At 32.9% G+C, this 22,927-nt stretch overlaps 1 protein-coding gene across 1 annotated transcript; it reads right to left on the bottom strand.

Moving 5' to 3' along the window:
• Window positions 1–660: 660 nt before the first annotated feature.
• LOC142611656 (putative LRR receptor-like serine/threonine-protein kinase At1g63430) lies at window positions 661–6,020 on the bottom strand. Its single transcript, XM_075783754.1, has 13 exons — window positions 5,467–6,020; window positions 4,904–5,042; window positions 4,715–4,786; window positions 4,447–4,590; window positions 4,217–4,366; window positions 3,405–3,521; window positions 3,265–3,329; window positions 2,681–2,932; window positions 2,365–2,570; window positions 2,106–2,238; window positions 1,835–1,992; window positions 1,313–1,528; window positions 661–1,176 (listed from the first exon to the last, which is right to left on the bottom strand). Exons 1-13 carry the CDS (start codon window positions 5,549–5,551, stop codon window positions 931–933), a joined length of 1,983 nt encoding a protein of 660 aa, XP_075639869.1. The 5' UTR covers window positions 5,552–6,020; the 3' UTR covers window positions 661–930.
• Window positions 6,021–22,927: the final 16,907 nt, after the last annotated feature.

The following is a 22,927-nucleotide window of genomic DNA, read 5'->3' as shown; positions in this document are numbered from 1 at the left end:
AACAAAAAAAAAAAAAAAAAAAATGAAGTCGGTTACTTTCTGTAGTGTGAGCACAGTTTTTCTCATGTATTGTTACATTCAAGTTTTCGTTCCAAGCTCAAAAGAATAGGAGAAGAGGCCAGCCAAGAATCATGTGCTTAAAAGTTAAAAAAAAAACAAAAAAGATGCAAGTAAATCCTTGCTTGCCTTTTCCCAAATCCAACTTGGATTGTCCCCTGTGAATTATTATTTGTAAAACCTATCCTTCGTTTTGAAATTATCTTTCAAGATGGTAGTATCCTTCTAAATTTAAGTAGTAAGCAGTGCTGGATCTTTTGATTGTGTAAGAACTCTTCAAATTCAAAAATTCCTTTAACTACTTACAGAACCCTAGAATTTGTTCTATAAGAGCCCTGAACTTGAGGCCACAATGTTGTTGATAGATGATACAAGGAAACCAATTGGCAAAGACAGAATTGATAAACATTAATCAGACACAACTTCAAAGCACTTTGATTGTGATTATATCTAATGCTTTGATGCTCAAGAAAACAGGAGGGGCATAGACGTATAGTATGTAGTTTTTTTTATTCTTTGAGGAAGTGGGGAAGGGTGAGTGCTGGTCAAATGGATAAGTACTTGCTGACAGCTTTCTTTATAAACAGCTCACCACATCAAAAATAACTCAAAAGTCAATGTTCCATCATGTAAAATAAATTCATTTCTGATTTTCACCCAAAGAACAATTTCTAAGAAGATTGTGATTCAATTAATCTCAGAACTTTACTAGTTAACTACTCGTATACAAAGAGACTTTGTCATGCCTGAAGCTTTACTTTTCCTCTCGCATGGAAGCATTTACAAGGAACACATAAAATTGAGGTGGGAGAAAAAGAAAGAAAAATGTACTACTGTATACTCCTGCTTTACAGTGTGTTAGCTTCAACTTATTTATGAAGAAAGAGCAAGTTCAGCCCATGCCAAAGAAGATGACTTAAAGTCGACCGATATTGATGTGTCAATTCCACTCTCTAACATGGTACACAGTTCCTTCATGGACAACTGCTTGCTGGAGTCAGGATTAATGCAGAGATTAACTACCTCACACACAACTTTGAGGTCTTCAAATCTGAAATGCTTCAACTCTGGGTCCACCACATAAGACATAATTTCTGGCAGGTCGAGATATTCCTTAGCCTGTAGCAAGAGAAGTTTTGGTGCATTAACTACCTTAAAATATTATATACTTTTTAACCATCCCTTTAAGATCACATTTTAATTTAAAAGAAGCTTGTCATAGTCATACATTTTCATAATTTAGAGAGTTTCTTACCCAATCTACCAAGCACCCTTTCTCCCTACAATATGGAGGTCTTCCACTGATTATTTCCAGCATAAGTACACCGAAAGCATACACATTGCCTTGGACATCCAGATGGCGTGCCTCCAGAGAATTTGGAAGAACACAGATAGCACCTTGATTGCCGATAGCACCTGAATTCTTTTCTGACCTTGCAAGAATTGTCTTCCAACTTTCAAAATCAACCAGCTGCAGTTGAAGCGAAAACGAATGTACTTCATAATTTTATGAGGAATAGCCAGTAAAAAAGGACTTATGAAGAGGGTTTTGGAGTTTTATCAAAACATTTTTACTTGTATTAAAAACCATACTATATTTTTTTTGATAAGTAAAAACCACACTATATAAAAAATGGATAAACAGTGACAAGAATTATTATTCTGACAAAAAGAAAGATAGTTCACTGATTTACCATTGGATTAAGAAGAGGAAATAGATATTCATTATGTCACGATAAATAAATAAATAAATTAAAAAAAAGAGCTTGGGACATGCCTTGGGGGAAAAATCTTCTGTAAGATAAATGGCACTAGAATTCAACTCTGATATGGTAAATGGTGGCTCAAGTTCTGTGTGAAGATACTTGAGTCCACGGGCAATGCCAATAATAATTTTCATACGCCTAGTCCAAGAAAATTGGCATCCTTCTCCATCTGCAATAGAAGATAAATGCTCAGGGTTTGAGTTGGTGAAGCACGTAAAAGAATAAATTTCCAGTGAAGCAGGTTAAAGTAGACAAACATCGCAATTACGAAATTTGACTTACAATGTAGGTACTCATACAGTGTTCCATTTGATGCATATTCAAAAACAAGCATCCTTGTAAAGGGAGTGCTCTCTTTACAATATCCCAGTAATTTTCCTGTATTCTCGTGATTTAGTCTTGCCAAATCTGCCACCTGAATGGCATTTCAAGTCAAATAGTTTTTTTGAACATGGTTGAATTGCCAAATCTTACATTCTGTGATTGTATGTTTCGTTAAATGCTTTAGGCTACAGTTTTTTGCAGTAATAATAGTGGTTACCTCTCTCTGAAAATAAAGCTCAAGATAGCCTGTCCAATGCTCTTCTTTGATGCAGAGGGATATCACAGCTATCTCAGGCCCACTTTTCATTGTACCTTTGTAGACCACACTGTCTGGTGAGGAGCCAATAATGTTGCTGAAGTCTTCACAGGCTACTTCTAGATCCTGTCTGCCGTATCTTACAACATCTTTCAATATTTCAGAATCTGAAAGAAAACCCACCAAATTAACCAATAGATTTTTTTTTCAATACGCTTCTAGTCTTCTGAACTTCAAATGCATTTAGGCAGAGGTAGCATGAGCTAAGGAACCCAACCTATGTATACAGTCATATGGTCCTTTCCACTTGCTGATTTCTTCCAGGGCATTATGATAGAAGATTTGCCATTGCACTTCTGAAGAGCAGTGATAATACCAACCAGAAAGAGAGAACCGACCATGGTTCCTGTTGCTATTTCCAGAGCCAAAAGCCAGGTAGGTTTTGATGCCCTCTGATGCTTAGGTATGTTATCAGTTGGCCGGTGGTTTGAGTTGGCTCCTGGATGGCTTTTGGAAGGTGGAGCACCACCTACAAAAGAAAAACTGTCACTATTAACTACAATAGTTAGAAATGAATTTTTATAGGCCACAAGGCTTATAAAATTGTGAGAATGAATTCAGTTCCAGTGCAGAAACTGAGATCAGCAAACTGCATCACCAGCTTGACATTGAATTGCAAATTAGGATGTTCTTGAAAAATTGATTAAGCTAGTTCGCTTAGAACTTAGAATAGAGCATATTATATTGTCATCAAGTTTAAATGTTCAAGGGTTTGTTCTTCATTTTGCATTTACTATTTACCGAAACTTATATGTATATGTGTACCAATAAACAGCATTGCACAAGGGAAAACTTACATACCGCATTGCACAGTTAAACGTTGTTTGGGATCTTTGTTTTGCAGGCAGTTCCCTTGAAAGCTTGACCTGTATGGAAAATGTCAAGTAAAAGAAGACTTAAGCAAAAAGTAGCAAGCATGAGAAAAGCTCAGAAAAAGGAACCTTGGAAGACGCTCCAAGCACTTAGGTATGCTCCCAACCAAGAAGTTGTATGAGAAATCTGCAACTTGTAATTGAGAACTGCGACAGAAGCCAGTTATGTTTGCACTTGAGGTATACCTGAAGCAGAATTGAAGAGATACACTTTAAAAATATCAAAACCTTAAGCAGGTTTAAGTAACATGACATTTCCATTTTAGTAAGCCACCCAATATCTTAAAATTAATGTCACTATACACCAAATTTGAATGAGGCCCCCGAACATTACTCGTGATGACTTAGACGCTAAAAGTTACATAAATTTTCATATTCACAAAGGACATATGTGCAGTTTACCATATCCATTGTCAAAGCCAAGATGACTTATCTTAATACTAGACGCTAAGAGTTAAATAATTTTCCATATTAACATTCATAGGACAGATGAGCATTTTTACCATATCCATTGCCAAAGCAAAGATGAAATTAATTATACAAGAATGATAAGAAGAAAGAATCTTTTTAAAATCCTCTCTAACAGGTGAAATTTGTCAAAAAAAGAAGAAGATGTAGATGTATTTGATGACACCATACTGCTTGTGTATGAGCTATCTATATTATATATGCATATACTGAAACTCAATAAATTTGCAAGGAAAGCAGATTATGCAATGCATACTTTTTAGCATCAGTTGATCAATTCTTCTTATTGGGATATTAAGATTTATATTGTACCCATCTTCATACACACACACATCTGCAACCAGAATTGCACACTAAAGGGAGCATCACAAGAACTTAATCAATCATTTCCACTTGAAGAATCTTCCACTTACTTTCCACGTATATCAGATGAGAAATCTGGATTGCTAGCAGCAGGAACACTTCCTTGAAGCCTATTCCTGTCCAGCCGAAGTTCTAGGAGACTCTTCAAATTGCTAAGCTCAGGAGGTATTAAACCAGTCAATCCATTTGACTGAAGATTTCTGCAACAACAAAAGTTAATTAATTCTGAGAACCCAACACAGCCTAACTTTAAACAGATCACCAACCCAATTCTTTTTACATTTTCACTAGATTTGTCAAATTTCCAATCTCTGGAGGAATCGGACCCGAAAGTTGATTCATCCCCAAATCCAAAATCTTGAGGAATGTCAACATGCCAATTTCTTTAGGTATTATCCCAATCAGATTGTTCCCATGCAACATCCTACAAACCATCAATCCATGAAATAAAGTTTTAACCATCATATTCTCAATAAATTAAAAGAAAAGAAAAGAAAAGAAAAACTTCAGGTGTAGGGAATAAATAAAAAAGAAAAGCAAGAGCATACAATTCTTGCAAGTAGGCAAGTTGCCCCAATTCTTGTGCAAGATATCCCCTTAAGGATGACCCAGAAATGTTTCTGCAGCTCAGAATTCCATCAAGTAAAGGAAGCATGTATTAGCGTAATCAGCTGCATTTAATTGCAAATAACACTACTCTACAATTTATACTAAGATAGGTAGATATGAAATCTTACAGCTTTATAACATGGTCTCGATCACCATTACACGAAATGCCAGACCATTCACAAGGATCTGGATCTAGGGCATTCCAGTTGGACAAAACCAGTAGTGGGTCTTCATATATACCTTCCTTAAAGGTTGTAAGGGCCTCAACTGTGCAAAACACAGAGTTTCCAGTAAGAGAACCTTCTTTGAAGTAGCAATTAAGTACATGAATGCAGTACTTTTGTCGTCTTCAAAAAAAGCAAATATGGTACACATCTCAAAACCAAAAATAAAATAAAATCCAAGGTTTACTTAACAACAGTAAGCCAACACTACTTCAAGAAAACTAATCCACATTTGGTGTAAGAAAATAGCAGACAAAGAGAAAATAAAATAAGTACACAGCTTTGAAACTCAAAATTTGGCCTAATTGTCATATTTATAGCTAAGTCTTACTCTGAATGAAATTCACAACATACATTGGCAACTCGGGTTTCACATCTTTCCCACATTTTCTCAGCAACCAAATGGATCTTAACAAAACATCTAGATCTGAGAAAGAAAAGTTACTAAAAAAAAAAAGAGCACATACCTTCATATGATGGAAAGGGATCACAGGTCACAAAAAGAAGCCCAGATATCAGACATAGAAGCAGAATTGAAGTATATGATCTCATTGTTGTCTGTAGTTTTCCTCATAAAACCAAGAACCCAAAAAAAGTCATGAAACCAACACTAAAACAAGAAACAAGGAGGAAAAAGAAAACCCACTTGGTTGGAGATATGGGTTTTATGAGAGAATAGAACCTACATAAAGTTCAAGTCTTTAATACTGTAATGTACTTATGGAATGTGTTTAGGTGTAGAGAACTCAAAAAAAGAAAAGCTATACTAAAAGAGAGAGACAGAGACAAAATTCAAGCAGCAATAGTAGGGAGTTTTAAATCCAAGATTTGGTAACAACCCATGAAAGCAAATCACTGAGTGAGTGGGAAACAAATTGTAGGAAAATTGAATTTGAAAGAACCAAGAAGTGGATGAAACTTGGATTCAAAGAGAGGTTTGCAATATGTAAAACAAAAAAAGAAAAAAGGAAAAAGAAAGAGCTTAAAAATAAAGCAGATTTTGATAGAGAGACTGTGTGAGTGAGAAAATGTTTAGTAATTAGTAATTTAGTAGTGTATGTTAGGTCAAAGACTTGAAAGCTGGCTTTTTTTTCTTTTCTTTTCTTTTTTGAATTTTCTGATTAGTGTTTTGGTGTCGTACGGTGGTGCATTTGGATCTTTTTAACTAATCATTGCCTTAAACAGAGGGGTTTGATAACTTTGATTGCTTTGGGAGGTGTTTATATCTCGTAACTCGTGAGATGATAATTTAACTTCTCGAATCTTTTGGTAAGCTGTGGGTTGGAGCATTTTTAAGTGGGTATGCCGCCATGGATCCGTTGAACAGTGTGTGTACACCATACGGCTGAGATGTTGGGTGTTGGGACTAGGAATACAATGAAAATTGTTCTCTCATTTTTTGGAATTGTTGAAGAACATCTTCCATTCAAACTATTAGATCTATGATACTTTTAGCATGTTTTGCAAGATTATGAGCTACATTATTGCTTTGGTGTTGGGTATGCATGAGAAAATCTCAAACAACTTATCTCATACACTTGGAAAGTTGCTAACATATATTTTGCATTTTCGAATAAATTACCAAATGAAGCAAAAAGATTCTTCTGTAGATTCAATTATCTTAATGATCAGCTCAGAGCCTCCCTCTAGCACAACTTTATCCACTCCAACTTCCAAAGAGAATTCAAGGGCTCGGACTACCGCTATAGCTTCCACTTTAGCCACCGAGTGTGATAGGGGTAAGTTTTAGGACATGGATGCAATCACCAAACCGTTCTCATCTCTAATTACCACTCATATTCTAGCGCAACCTTCAGCTTCAAAAATAGTTACATAAAAATTGGACATATCTCGCGAATCCAACACGAAACGATACGAAATTAGCAAGTTATGGGTTGAGACTTAATAGGTTCGTGTCATCTTCAGGTTGATAAGACTGACCCGTTTAATAAACAGGTTGGGTTAATGTTCAACACATAGAAACCGTTTGACCTGTCTGACTCGTTTAATTAAATGAAATTTTATCAATATACCCTTCAAACTATAGGTATATAAATTTATTAATTGTTGTGGTTTATTTCTTTAACATATTGTGATTGATTATCTGTAATATTGGGATATACTTTAGTTTTGAAAATATTATTTGTGATGGAGTTACTTGTTAGTTTTGAATTTTAGATTAAAAATATTTATTTATTTGCTTTTTCATATTTTCTTTTTCATTTTGATAAAATCTGATAAACAGGTCGACGCGACTAACCCGTTTAACAAATGAGTCATATTAGGGTTGAAAAATCTTGACTCATTTAATAAACATGTCGGGTTAGTGTTGACCTATATAATCAGATACTCATAAGTTGACACAACATGAACCTGACACATAAACACAAATTACCACCCTTAGAAATTTCCAAGTTGCTCGAGGGCGCGGTAGAACCGGTGTATGGGCTCCCTTGAGACTTTGGAATTGATGATAGCGATCTCTATAGACTTGGGCAAGCTGGTTATAATGGGCAAGAGGGTTGATTGGTACGAATTTGAATTCGCCTATTCTAGATTGCCCAAAAAAACATGGCAAACAGGTCTAGACTATTGTCTTCATTCAGAACTTCTTGTACGTTATATAAAGTATAAACCATGCTATTACTTATTCATCTCCTTAAAGATAGAATCCATAACACTTTCAAAAAAATATTTGGGGACAATCATTGAATCACAGAGCTAGTTCAATGAAACTAGGTGCATACTTTTTGGGTGGGTGAAAAAATATGCAGATTTTTATTTTTTGAGATAAAAAAGTACAGTTAAAAAGACAAAAATTAAGAATTTTTACTATTTCGATTTGACTTAGGTGGTATATTAGGTAAGACTTGGTAGCCAAAATATTTTCGGTTCAAAAATCAAAATCATTGTGATAAACTAAAACTATCTCCACGTCAATCCTTTGTTTCAAATTTTAAATTTTCTTACTTTTTTTTTTATTTGTCTAAGTCACCAATATTTTTTGTTTTGTTTTTTTAATGATGTAATTATCTTAGTCACCCACGGGCTATGCCTATAGGCCCATAGTTCATTAACTTATCCAAAAAAATGACCATAGTTCATTTAAACCTAAATCTTACTCCATGAAAATATCAAAATTTGGCAAAAGAAATGAAAAGAAAATTAATAAGATTTCATTCATTGTTTTTATGTATAGCATTCAAGTCATCAAGAGTTGCCTAATAAAACACTCAATTTTAGATATTGTTCAACAATTTTGGGCTTTATTTAGTTGGTCGATTATGTATGGTCTTATCATAAGTGAGTGAGAAAAAATCATGAATTTTGTAACTTAGTGACACGTTTTTTTTATGAGGAGAATTAGTGTTTGAATCACTCCTCTTATTGTAACAATTGGATAATTAAGTTATTAATAAACAAAAAAGAAAAGAGAATTTTAAATAAATAAAAAATGAGGAGAGAATGTATCTCTTGCAACAACTAAATGTATAGTTTAAGGATCCACACTACATACAGTAAGACACCCCCTACGTATATACAATTACAGATGGTAAAGATTATTTATCTGTCTTTTTATTTATTTATTTTAAATCATGATCTTATTGGTAGCAAAAGTTAGAGAACATAGTTTAGGTCTAAAGATCATGCAGCAGAGTGTGGCGGTGAGAGGAGAGGCATTCGATAAAGTAGTCTATCATCACCAATAATGATGCGACTTCATGCATCCCATAGAAAATGGCACCACTAGGTTCCAAGTGGATAATGGTGTAAAGCCAAGCTTCAAAATACTAACAGATAGCGGCGAATTTTTGTTTTTTTTTTTGTTTTTTTTTTCCAAATTTATCATTTGTTTAATCAATTTTATAATCTGAAAATTAAAATAATGCAAAAGTTAATGATTTTATATAGGGTTTTACACGATGCAATGCGGTCGGTTTTTAGGGGCTATTTTGCACCGCACCTGCAAGGGCAGTTTCCTTGCATGTCTGACTGCACCTAAACTATGGAAGGGTGGAAACCGGCCTACATAAGGTGCGGTGCACTATGCCGATTCGATGCGGTTAGTTTGGTTATTTCTCAATTTTCTCAAGAGCCAAACACGATAGATTTAACACAAAAATCACATCTAAATCATTAAAATACCCAAATATTCCCAAAATTATAAATAAGGAAAACAAAACAAAACAAACAATTTCACTATCTTTCTGTCAACTATCCCATTTCAAATCACAAAAACTCATATTAAAAAAAAAATCAAAACACAACCCATAATATATTAAAAAAACAAAAGAACAGAATGCACACATAAATTTGGTAGAAAGCATAGTAGGAATTGAGCATCAAAACCTTCTCTAAAAATTTTGAGAGAGCTACATGATGGCCTTAGAGAATGATGGCTTCAAGGGGCGGAGGTGGAGGAGTAGGCAGAGGCGGAGGAGGAGAGGGAGGTTCTCATGCAAGACTTGAGAGAGGAAAAGGGGAGAGTCGGCATGAGAGAGAGAGAGAGGCTTTTAGTTTATGTATTAGTTTAGCACTTTGCGGAGAGAGGCTTTTTCGAGGCTCCGATATACACGCTAGTAATCAACTAATCATGTGCCCGCATTCTCAGCGCACGTTAGAATCATCACCATCCATTATTAGCCAAGGCATGAGTCGTGTACTACCTATTTTATCGCCAAAATACCATGATATGAGATGAATGATACTACCCAAGCTGTGGCCTAGTACGGTGAAAACTTTTTGGTCGTCAGTGCCAAAATTCTATGATACGTACGTGGTCTGGGTTGAATTGAATTGACACTCTCTCATACATTGATTTGCTCTTTGAAAATCAAATCTTCTCTCTGTTTTATGTTGAAGCCATCTCATTTCTTAGTACAAGGGGCAAAGAAACCAAACGTCATTTGAATAAACACGCGTCACTTTGAGCTTGTTTATGTTGTTTAATTAATGTTAGGTTATTTGGGCAAATAGTAATCTTTGAAATAAAAGGCTCTTTGAGCTTTTTGATGTTGTTTAATAAATGTTAGGTTTATTTGGACAAATAGTAATCTCTGAAATAAAAGGGTTACCAAGCTAGACTTCCTTCTTAAGTTCCATGTATTACAGTTGTTCTCCATGAACACCAATAGATGTTTAATAAGTATCAACCACTACTTGCTTTTTTTTTTTTTTCTTTTTTTTTTCCTACTTTCTGCTTTTGGGTACTAAGAAAAAGACTAATACCTAAAAAAGATGGCATGTATGATGCATCTCGGTAAGTTTTACCATAATGCATAATGCATATAAGACATTGTCTTGTAGATTAGGTACAATAATAATAATAATAATAATAATAATAAAATAGCACATGATGAAAGAGGCAAGTAATTAGTAGTAATTTTTAATTTATTTGGTACTTTAATGTTTCTGGGTTTGCCTTTTTCTGTTTTGGCATGAGTAGAAATCTCTGTTTGTATAATTTTGGGGTGACAGAAGACAGTGAAGATTGTTTAAGCATGAAGGGTCCTCACTGACAATACCTCCAAGCAAGACCCCTTTAAAAGTAGGACTAGTATATTAAAAGAGAGGAGCCCCTTAAGACACACATTAACCGTATCTATTTTGTATTAAGGCTGCAATGATCAGATGGACTCTAACTCAGTTGAACTTGGATAGATGTCAAAATATGATTGTTTCAAAGAATAAAATGTCAAAGAAAAGCAAAATTCTGTGACAATTTTGAACAATCTAGGCAATAGAATACTGACACGCCCTCTCATTTAATTGGATGGACCTGTCTGATTGGTCATCATCTTTAAAATGAAGCATAAGATAAAACTGGGTCCTCCATAGGCTTGAATTTTCCAAGCTGAGATGGTGTTTCTGTTGCTTTTTAAAAGGTACATTCATATATATCTATGTTGGAAGGGGCCAAGGAGACCCCACAATCTTCCTCTCTTGCTTGCTATGAGCATGAATTATGGACACTGCATATGTGTTATCATAGATAAGGACCATTCATGTTTTTTAAATTAATGAAATGGTGTTGGGTAGAAGAGATAAGGACTCCTCTTTCTTTTTTCACTTTTTTGTTAGGTTTTGCATTTAATTGACTTCCTCTATGCCCACCATATCTTCTTAGTTTGGTTTTCCTTTCAATTTCTATATTTCAAGAATTATTAAAAAGAAAGAAAAAATTTAAGTACAAATTCTTAGGTGCTTTACCTTAACTCCTTAAGTTAACTGGATTTCACTAATCAATATAGTGTAAAAAATTGTTTTTTCTTTCTAGAAAAATTGAATTAAATAATGTGAATTAATTAGAGAATTTAAGTATTTCCCTTAAGAAATTGTATTGTACATAAGTTTTATCTTAAAAAAAAAAAAAAAAAAAAAAAAACAGATTAGTTAGGTGAAGAAAAATTTCAATTGGCACACTTATAAATCGTAACTTATCCTAAAAAGTTCATTCAAAACTTTGAATAATGTAATATAAATAAGAAATTAAAACTATTAGCCCTTTGTGAAACTAAATATTTCCTCTATCATTTGATAGTTGATACTATGACCATGTCTATAAACGTGTGCATAGACAGCCACAAAAAATGTGTCAGGGGACGATGCTTTTTGAAAAATTATTATTGCGTTAATTCCTGGCTTAATGTGGGTAGGTTGGATAATCTGTCTCCTTCACCATTAAATTAAGTAAATTGAGGAGATAAAAAGAGAGATCATCAAACTCCCATTAAGGAAAAAAATGTTTCCAATTTGTGGTTAAGCATTTATATAAGCTGAAACGTTGATGAAAGATGAGTGGAAATTTTACTGCTGAAGTCAAAATAAAAGCAAAATTTACCTTGATTATACAGACTAGAGCGGCCTTGGCATTAGCCTGATTTTCCACAAATCAAGTCCATGCTAAGCTCCATTCTCAAAAAAATAAAAAGAAAAGAAAAGTCCAAGCTAGCTAAGCTCATAATTAATCTACTCACAATGGCAATATCTAGCCAATGGAATCTTTTTAAAACCAACTTAGAGTGACCGCAAAGGAATAATCTTGTCATCTTTGAGGTCCACCGGTCCACCTAACACAATTTAATTCTTCGAATAATCACATAGAAAAAAAAGGTCTTCTAATAATCATTAATTCATGCCCATAAATAGTAATAATTAACATAATTAAAGTGAAAGCCATCTAGCCTTGCATGCCCAAATAATCTTGGCTTACATGCAAGCATAGTTTTGCCCCCACCCACTCCGCCGAGGGTGGTTCTAAACAATAAGTGAAGGCTCGCCTTTTCATTTTACTTAAATTCCGTAGAACCAAATTTGCATTAAGATTACTTATAACAAATCTGGGTAAATGGGTTCCTAAGCAGTGGCGGACCAAGAAATATATATAAAAAATTTGTTTTATAAGTGGATAGTTAATAACAATGTAAAGATCTTTATATTGTTATTAACTATCCACTTGTAAAATATATACATTAATTTTGGGCATGCAAGGCTAGTCTATGTGAGCATATGCTATCCTTCGAATTCAATTTTATATTTATATATACATATCTTAAAAAAAAAAAAAAAACCTTTGCTCCCCTAACTCAAATATTAAGTGAATAGTTAATTAGTCAAGGTTCCAATCACAATGATGATGGATTAACAAATAAAAAACAATAAAGAACATAAGCAGTAAACTCACATACGCAGAGACAATATATGTTTATGGATTGGAAATTTAAAATAGTAAAAACATTCCAAGAGTGAACCCCCAATCAGCAAATCCCCTATACAAGGTTTTTACGGTATATACAATACTCACATGACTTCTTATACGTGTAGTCAAACATCGTACTCAAGTTGTAGATTCCTGTTTTAAGCCTTTCAAGTTATTCATTGCGTAAAATGATATGTTTGTTTGCAAATCGATCTTTCGGCTACTCCAAATCTCTTAAAAGATTTGATATAGTCTTTGTGTTTTCAACAGAAAATGTCTAACTCACACATGGTGCTTAAGTGTTTGGATCTAGTTTTTCTTGTGAAGGAGCGGTTGTCTTCTTCTCTTGTGGTTAGGGTTTAAATTTTGCCTATAAAGGTGTGGAGTTTAGGCTTAAGAAGGCTATAGAATCTGCCGTGGAAAATTAAATCAATGCTTTTTAACGTTTGCTCAGACAAGTTTCAAGCGAGTTTGAAATGAGACTTTTTTCCAAATTCCAATTTCGCTTGATTGATTATGAATTCTCTCTCAAATGATATATCTGATCTTGCACAGTGAACTAGAACTTCAAACTTCAACCCTTACACCACCCTTACATATTACAATGTGCATAACCTAAATTACAGTATAAACTTTTTTCATGGAAGTAGCCAATAATAAAAATCCTAATAACTTCATTATCTTGATATTAGTCATATGGTTGCTTCACTTAGATAATTATGATGCGTGTTATACAAAACACAGATGGTGCCAAATTTGAGCCGTAGTCACTATTATGGTAGTTCGAAATACGATTAAGAATCTTTAAAGTTTTTAAGATAATTCTTGTGCATAGTTTTTGAAATCTTGTCTACCATTATGAAGTAAAAAAAAAGTTGATTTTTGTTATGTCAATAATTTAAATAAATAACAAGATAGTTTTAGATATTCTGTTTAAATTATTAATGAGGCAATAAAATCCAATTTACTAATTTAATTACAAATAAAAAAGATTTTAAAAGAAATTATCTTATAAATTCTAGAGGATAATAATCCGTTAGTGGTACACCCCATTAATTGGTGCACATCTAGGACTGCAAAATTGCACTGTTTGTGTGTAAGTTCTTCGGCCAAAATGGAAAATTAGCAATAATTTTCAAACAATATAATTAGTAATTACTGTTTACAAACTATATTTTTTACTAGTATCTCGAGTCTAAAAGACTCGATTTTGGGCCTATAAATCGAGTATTTGAGGATCGATTTTTATGGTCTGATCTGTCTGATGTGGCATTTTTTTCACGTGACATCCACCTGGAAATCGAGTCTCTAAGACTCAATTTACAACCCTTTACAGATCGTCTATAACATTTTAAGCCCACCATTTACATTTTCTCATCATAGAAGAAAAAGAGAGAAAATAAAACCCAATCACCACCAGACTACCACAACCCAACCACAATCACATTCAATCCCACCCAATCAACCAATAAAATAAAACTCAAAAAACCAGAAAAATGAAACCCAGAAAACCCAGAAACCAGAAAATTAAAACCCCAAAAAAATGAAACCTAGAAAACCAAAAAAATAAAACCCAGAAAATGCAGAACAATTAAACCCAAAAAACCAGAAAAATAAAACCCAGAAAACACAGAAAAATGAAACCCAAAAAACCTAGAAACCAAAAAATTAAAACCCAGAAAAATGAAACCCAAAAAACCCAGAAAACCAGAAAAATAAAACCAAGAAAATGCAGAAAAATAAAACCCAAAAAACCAGAAAAATAAAACCCAGCAAACGCAGAAAAATGAAACCTAGAAAACCCAAAAACCAGAAAATTAAAACCTAGAAAACCAAAAAAATAAAACCCAGAAACCAGAAAATTAAAACCCAAAAAAATGAAACCCAGAAAACCACCGTGTTGTTTGTGGAAGATCAAGCATTGTTTGAGACGACAAGGCAAGCATGAGGTTGAAAATTTTTATGGAGAGGAAATCTTAATCTAGGGTGCCATGGAGAGAATTTCTGAATCAGAGCCCATGGAGAGGAAATTGGAGCCGGAGAGGGATGAGACAAAGCGTGAGAGAAGAGGAGAGAGTGTTTTTGTTGGAGAAGAGGAGAGAGCGTGAGAGAAGAGGAAAGAGTTTGTCTGAAAATTGGTTTAATATAGTGGTTTGTGATTTTTTTTTTTTTTTTTGGCTTATAAATCGAATCTTAAATATTCGATTTTCAAGTGGACGCCACGTGAAAAAAATGCCACATCAGACAGATTAGACTATAAAAATTGATCCTCAAATACTCGATTTATAAGCCCAAAATTGAGTCTTTTAGACTCGAGATGCTAGTAAAAAATATAGTTTGTAAACAGTAACTATTAATTATATTGTTTGAAAATTATTGTTAATTTCTCATTTTGACCGAGTTGTTCGTTAAAGTGCAAAGTTATGGTAATGATTATTTATGTCAATTACCAGTCTATTCATTTCAGTTCAGAGACAAGAACATGATGTTGGGAAGTGTAAAGAAAAGAAATCCGAATCTTTTACCACCTGCCAAATAGAAACTGAAACATCTACAACCCAAGGTATAGCTATCAATCCCATGGTATATAGAGCTTCCATTGGATTGGCTTTGAAGCATTCAGAACCCAACGGTGAATGGCCTCTTAATGTGATTTGAAGCATGTACAGTAAGGCCGTGTCATACTTGAAATGTGACAACCTAGAATCTTGCAATTTACAAAAAGATTTTGTTAATGTGTGCTTTAAAATACATAATAATTTATTATTTTAAAAAAAAAATTTGAGAATTAAAAAAATTTTGACAATTTTTTCAATTTTAATTTTGAGAAATTTTTTTCAAAAATAACTGGGTTAATATGTGCCTAAAATCACACGTTAGCCGGACTCTTTACAAAAATGGTGTTAGACTATTCAAATTTCAAAGTTTCAAGCGACCCAGGCGTTTATAACTAAAATTAATGTTTTTCTGACATCACAGTACTCATTAATTTACCCTATTATGTCGTATTGGTATGGTGAATCTTTGAAAGTTCCTGCACTGATGCACCATTAATAAGATATGAGAATCAGACAAACCAATATCTTCCACATGATATGATGAACTCTGGCAAAATCCTATGACAAGGGAACTCATTCCCATTTTTGGATCAAAGAAAGGGATGAGGTATCCGAATCTCAACGTTGCATAGGTTGGTTCATTTAATGGTTTGGTGCCAACCTTCATTGAGTGCCTGGCAAGAGAGAAAATGACTGGCTATAGGCGATAATAGCATTCCCATCAAAGATTTAAAATTTTTTTAGCATTTAGTCATTTACTGTCTCAAAAATTAATTTTATAATATATAGCACACCACTTTACAATATTTTATACATCAAAAATTTTATTTTATTTTTAATACTTTATTTACGTATTCTTTCTTTATTATTTTTTATTCATTTTTTATACTTCCTCTCTCTCTTTTTCAACCCAACTATTCTCAGTACCGCCGGCCACCACATCTACCCACCCATACCACAACCACCAGATCCACCCACCATCGCCGCCACCACCAACCAGATCCACCGCAACCATAAACAACAGTAGAAAAAAAAAAAAAACCTCTACATTCACCCACCACATCCACATCCACCGTCGAACCAAAAAAAAAATCAACAACATCGGACCAAATCAACATCAACATCCACCCACCACACCCTCCACATCCACATCCACATCCACATCCACATCCAATCAACACTAGAAAAAAAAAAATCAAAATCAAAATCAATCAAACCAACTCATGGATCTTATAGAGAAGACCAAGAAACACGAGTGACCCAGGAACACGATCCGTGTCGATGAGCGAATGAGCTCACTCGATTCGCGTCGGTGACCCAAGAACATGATCCACCACCACTAGCCAAACCCACCAGCAATTGTACCGTCGGTGACCCAAAATCAAGATCAAAACCACGACCCACGACCCAGTAACACCCCACCATGACCCAGGAATAGCACCGTGACCATCAGACCACCATCGTCGGACCAGAACCATTGCCGAATCACATCCATCAAGAGAGAGAAGAGAGAAGTGAGAGAGGAAAGAGGAGAGAAGTAAGAAAAGAGAGGAATTATGAGAATAAAAAAGTTTTTTTTTTTCTTTTTTTACAATCTCGCTACAGTGAGCTGTTATTGATAACAGCTCACTGTAGCTTGGTGCTAAATTTTTTTAAGATTTAGCATTTTTGATGGAAGTGTGTTTTTATCATTTGAGGTGCTAAAAATGCTAAAACATAACATTTAGCATTTTTAGCATCTGTTTCCAAAAAAAAACATTTTTAGCACCTTTAAAGGAATGCGCTAAGGCTATCAGTTTTTTTTTTACATGGGTATATATATTCAATGATTGAATGAGAGACTGGCTCTTTCACAAAATTCAGCTAATGGGGTTTAGATATCTTACATAATCTGCTCAAATTGAAAATCCAAGGACTCAATTGGCACTTAAAGTCTAAGGGTGTTTTATATATATATATATAGACACACACACACACGCATACACTAGTGTTGGCTACACGTGCTGCCCCAGTAATAACAAAATTAATATAGATTTTGTGTGTGAAACTATGAATTTTGGCTCACCCAATTTGACTATATTAAAAAGAAGTCTAAGAATATAACAAAATATCACAATATTTTCATTTTTAGGATCCGAATAAATATTTTTTATTTTATTTGAGAGAAATGCTACATTCATAACATTTTTAGAACAAATTTTAAATGACAAGTTAATATTGGTTTTAAACTGACAACATTGTTATTTTTATTCTCAAAACATTTATTTTTAGTTGTGGTTGGTCATAGTTTCATATTTTATTATTTTATTTCGACTTGTAAGAAATTGATACTTCAATATTTGTAAAAATATTGTGAAATTTGTTGTATCGGTATAACAATATATATGCTAGCTTACATAAATATTTAAAAGAAAAAAAAAAACACAAACCAATTACTAGGAAAAAAAAACTTTTGGCACGGTAGAAATTAATGTTAAAATATTGTGGACTTTGCATTTTTTTATTTGATCTATAAGAAACTGAGATCTCAACAATTCTGAAAATATTGTGATAATAATAAGTGTTATAACATTTTCTCAAAATATTTATTTTCAGTTGTGGTTAGTCGCAATCTCATATTTTATTATTTTATTTTGACTTGTAAGAAATTGACACGTCAATAATTGTGAAAATATTGTGAAATTTGTTGTGTCAGTATAACAATATATATGCCAACTTACATAAATATTTCAAAGAAAAAAAATACACAAACCAATTACTGGGAAAAAAAAAAACATTAGGCACTGTAGTTGAATAAACCAAAAGCACTGTAACTCCAGTGTTATCCATCAATAATAGCTTACCTATGATTTGTTGTGAAATTAATGTTACAATGTTGTGGATTTAACAATTTTTTATTTGATATATAATAAACTGAGATATCAACAATTGTGAAAATATTGTAATAACAATAAGTGTTGTAACATTTTCTTAAAACATTTCTTTTCAATTGTGGTTGGCACAGTCTCATATTTTATTTTTTTTATTTCGATTTGTAAGAAATTGATACCTCAATAATTGTAAAATTATTGTGAAATATGTTACGTTAGTATAAAAATATATATGCCAGTTTATATAAATATTTAAAAGAAAAAAAAACACAAGCCGATTACTGGGGGAAAAAAAACTTTAGGCATTGTAGAAATTAATGTTAAAATGTTATGGACTTAGCATTTTTTTTATTTGATCTATAAGAAACCGAGATCTCAACAATTGTGAAAATATTGTGATAACAATAAGTGTTGTAACATTTTTTTAAAACATTTATTTTCAGTTGTAGTTGGCTACAATCTCATATTTTATTATTTTATTTCGACTTGTAAGAAATTGACACGTCAATAATTGTGAAAATATTGTGAAATTTGTTGTGTCAGTATAACAATATAAATGTCAGCTTACATCAATATTTAAAAGAAAAAAAAAACACAAACTGATTACTGAAAAAAAAAAAAAAAAAGTGACTAACTAAACCAAAGCATTGTTGTAACTACAGTGTATTGTGATAACAATAAGTGTTGTAGCATTTTTTTAAAACATTTATTTTCAGTTGTGAAATTTATTGTATATCATCACATTATTGAGTGTCCATTTGACAATAAAGGGTCTATTTGGTAAGAGATTTTTAGTAACATTATTCAAGCGTTGTGAAAAATGTGTGGGTGAAAAAATATTATAAAAATAAGTGTACTGTTATTTAAACAATAAAAATTATTGTTTAAACAATAACAGAAAACAAGCCCAAAGCTTTTTGCTAAATATAAGATAAAAAAAATTATAATTTTTATATTAAATATGTGACAACAAACTTACACTTATTTTATTTTTTAAATTGAGACAAAAAGAAAAAGTAAATAAGAAAACATGAAAAAGTTTCGAATGGACACTGATTTTTATTTTATTATTTTATTTTGACTTATAAGAAATTGACACGTCAATAATTGTGAAAACTAAACCAAAGCACTATTATAGCTACAGTGCTACAGTGCATTATGATAACAATAAGTGTTGTAACATTTTTTTAAAACATTTATTTTCACTTGCGATTGGCTATAGTCTCATATTTTATTATTTTATTTCGACTTGTAAGAAATTGACACGTCAATAATTGTGAAAATATTGTGAAATTTGTTGTGTCAGTACAAAAATATAAATGTCAGCTTACATCAATGTTTAAAAGAAAAAAAAAACACAAATCAATTACTGAAAAAAAAAAAAAAAAACCAATCTCATATTTTATTTTATTACTTTATTTCGACTTGTAAGAAATTGACACGTCAATAATTGTGTAAATATTGTAAAATTTGTTGTATTTGTATAACAATATAAATGTCAGTTTACATCAATATTTAAAAGAAAAAAAAACGGATTACTAGAAAAAAAAAAAAAAAAAAAAACTTTAGCTATAGTGACAGTTGAATAAACAAAAGGGTTGAAAAAAAAAAATCACTAAACTAAAGCACTGTTGCAGCTACAATGCTGCACAGTACCAATACACTGGATGCACAGTGCGAAAGCACTGTAGCGGCATTGCCACTTTTATTATAAAGAAAAGATATATATATATATATATATATATATGTGTGTGTGTGTGTGTGTGTGTGTGTGTGTGTGTGTTGTATTGAGTCAAAAAGGGCATTTGGCTTCAAGTTAGAGTTACATTCTTATGTTTATTTATTTATTAAATAGTAAAACTATTTTAATATATAATAAAATAATATTAGTCTTAGAGCATTAGCATCCTGGCAAAAAAAGTTCTATTTTACCCCTTAAAAATCTACTTTATCTATTTTATCAACTCATTTTACAACTCACTCTACATTCCAGTTTTTATTTTTACATATAAATTAATAAAATAATATAAAAAACTAATTTCTCTCTCTTCTCCCATCTCACTCTTTCCTCTCTCTAGCAACCACCAGAAAGATTAGCTCAACCACCCACTAGTCCACCACCCCACCACCGCACACACCTCCCAGCAACTAGCAAAAAAAAAAAAAAAAAACACAGTCCCCCACCACCTCCAACACCCACCCACCCACCCACCCACCACCTTACCACCACGCACACCCCCTACAACCACCAACAAAAAAAAAAAACCACAACAACCCCAGTCCCTACCACCAATACACACCACCACCGTCACCTCTAACACACAAAAAATCATAGTCATCGATCTACCCAAAGCATACTTAACCGCCGATCAACACAAAGCAAGGTCAGACCTCCACCACGCCGATCCACCACGCACCACGCTGACTCATACCCTCCACCACGCCAATCCAAAAACTCAAGCCTCTACCACATTGATCCACAAACCCAGACTTCCACCACGTCGATCCACAAACCCACGTCCTCCACGGTTCCACCTCACCACCACAACAACACCCCACAACCACGGCAACAACCCACCTCACTACCACAGCAACACCATATGCATAGAAACCCACACAAAAAAAAAAAATCAAAGGATAGTCCACACAAAACCCACAAGCACCGAGCAAGCAAAGAGTTGAGAGTGGAGAGTTTCAGAGAAGAGAGATGAGAGGTTCAGAGAAAAAGTGAGAAAGAGAGAAAAAATAATAAATAATAAATAAATAAATAAAATAATATATTTCAGTTTACGAACTCATGAACAATAAGTTCTAATTATAAGTACCTACTATTCACAAGTTGTAAAATTTTTAAAATTTGCATACCAGGATGGAGAATGTTTTTAGGTTCTCAATGGCTAAAATAGCAATTGGGGGTGTTTTACACCCCCTAGATGGCAATGCTCTTAGAGTTACATGTCACGGACCCTGGTTATGATTACATAGTGGAATAATATGCTAATAATACAAAAATGATGTTTGGCTGAAAGGGATGGAGAGCTTGTGGCCCCCTAATCCTATTTGTAATTTGTTTGTGTTACTTTAATGGAAAGTATTATTCAGCCCAAAAAAAAAAGAAAAAGAAAAAAAAAAAGAAAAAGAAAGGGATAGGGAGCGGAACAAAATTAAAGCTAGGGCCAGCTCAACAATTTTGGAGTCTTAGGCGAAAGTTTTAAATAGATTCTTTTTTAAACTTTATAATCTAAATTTGCACAAATAAAAATTAATTTATTACATGGTTCAATAAATTAGTATCACTATAATACAAATGAGTTGATATTATATACATCAAATTATTAATCGGTGTGATAATTTATAATAATTGATAAAGTAAGAGCTTACATTAAAAAAAGTGATAACTTATCAATTAGTGTGGGGCCGTGTGAGGGCCAGCTTAGCTTAGGCCTTGTGATGTGTTAGGGCTTGTGGACAAGACTACACTGTGCACATAGTACTGTGAAGTCTTGTCCTATCAAATTGTGTGCACTGTTATTGTGTAGTATTCTGCATTTTAGGATACAATATGGTTTCTTTAATGCATTTTATTGACCAATAAAAGTATTTAAAATTTTAAAATAAAATATATAGATAAACATATCATATATATAATTTTTTTTACAAGTGGGGACATTTTTTTATTTGAAGCCTTAAGTGATTGCATTAATTGCATCTATTGTCCAGTCGAACTTGATTAAAGCACAAGATTTTGGCAACCAAGTTGGTTGAGAAAACTAGCACGTATTTTATTGTTGTTGCAAAATAATTTCATCTTCCAACTGATAAGATTCGTTATTTTAATAATTAATATATGATTTGACTAATTCTTTATATATTTTATTTAAAAAAAATAAACATAATGATTACAATTTGATAAGAAGGTTTGTGGTTCTTAAGTTTAATTTGTCTCACTTATATTTCAAGCAAGCTTTCAATGAGTTAATGTTGAATTGCATTTGAATTAAAGCTTGAATATTTAGGGGGAAAGAACAAAAAATTTACCGGCTCATTCTCAAATTTTGGGCCAAACTAAAGGCCTAAAGTCGGTTTATTTTTATAAACTAGGCTTTCGTTTTATTTGACATGTATATCTAAAAGCTACACTTGCTCAACAACTCATTGAGCTTTGTTCAACATTTTGGGCCTCCTTATACGCCCAAACCTAAACCAAGAAAAGCACAGGCAAACTACTACGAAAGCTCCCAAAAGAAAAAAAAAATCGTAATTTATTTTTTAAATGAAATTTATCAATTTAATGGAAATAATGTTTGGCTCCAAATCGATTTTGAGTTATTTTTTTCAACCCAATATACGATGATTGATACGACTATCCATGTGTATTATTTAAATAAATTACATGACCCATTAAAAGAGTCATATAACTAAAAATACATGTAAATAATCTCTTCAATTATCACATAATGGATTGAAGGGAGATAAAACAAGTTTGGATCACATTTGGTGGTGGAATAGTTATGTATTACAATATCCAAAAAATGATATATACTTTTGTGGCATACAATCATGAACATTGTTCTCATTTTCTCTCATTTCTAGGAAGGAACAAGCCCATCGTAAAGGGGACTCCTAAATAAGAATTGAAGTGCAACTTTATCTTTAAAAATCCTTTCATGAAATTATATATATGTGTGTACCCAAAGTTCCCTCTCTTAACTGGGCCTATTGTTTGGGTTCACAATGTATTTATATTGTGGGTATTGGGTTTCCTACTATGGGTGGCTCCTAGGCAAGTTTCAAGAAAAAT

Source organism: Castanea sativa, chromosome 10, assembly GCF_040712315.1.
Source record: "Castanea sativa cultivar Marrone di Chiusa Pesio chromosome 10, ASM4071231v1".
NCBI classification, from domain to species: Eukaryota; Viridiplantae; Streptophyta; class Magnoliopsida; order Fagales; family Fagaceae; genus Castanea; species Castanea sativa.
This window is presented reverse-complemented; position numbering and strand designations above follow the sequence as displayed.

What these genes read in the sequence shown, in the direction of transcription:
- LOC142611656 (XM_075783754.1), bottom strand. Translation starts at nt 5,551, where the DNA reads ATGAGATCATATACTTCAATTCTGCTTCTATGTCTGATATCTGGGCTT. An exon ending in TGCTTGGAGCGTCTTCCAAG is followed by an intron (nt 3,330 to 3,404) that starts GTTCCTTTTTCT and finishes TTTTCCATACAG; the next exon opens with GTCAAGCTTTCAAGGGAACT. An exon ending in CAGAAGATTTTTCCCCCAAG is followed by an intron (nt 1,529 to 1,834) that starts GCATGTCCCAAG and finishes CTTCAACTGCAG; the next exon opens with CTGGTTGATTTTGAAAGTTG.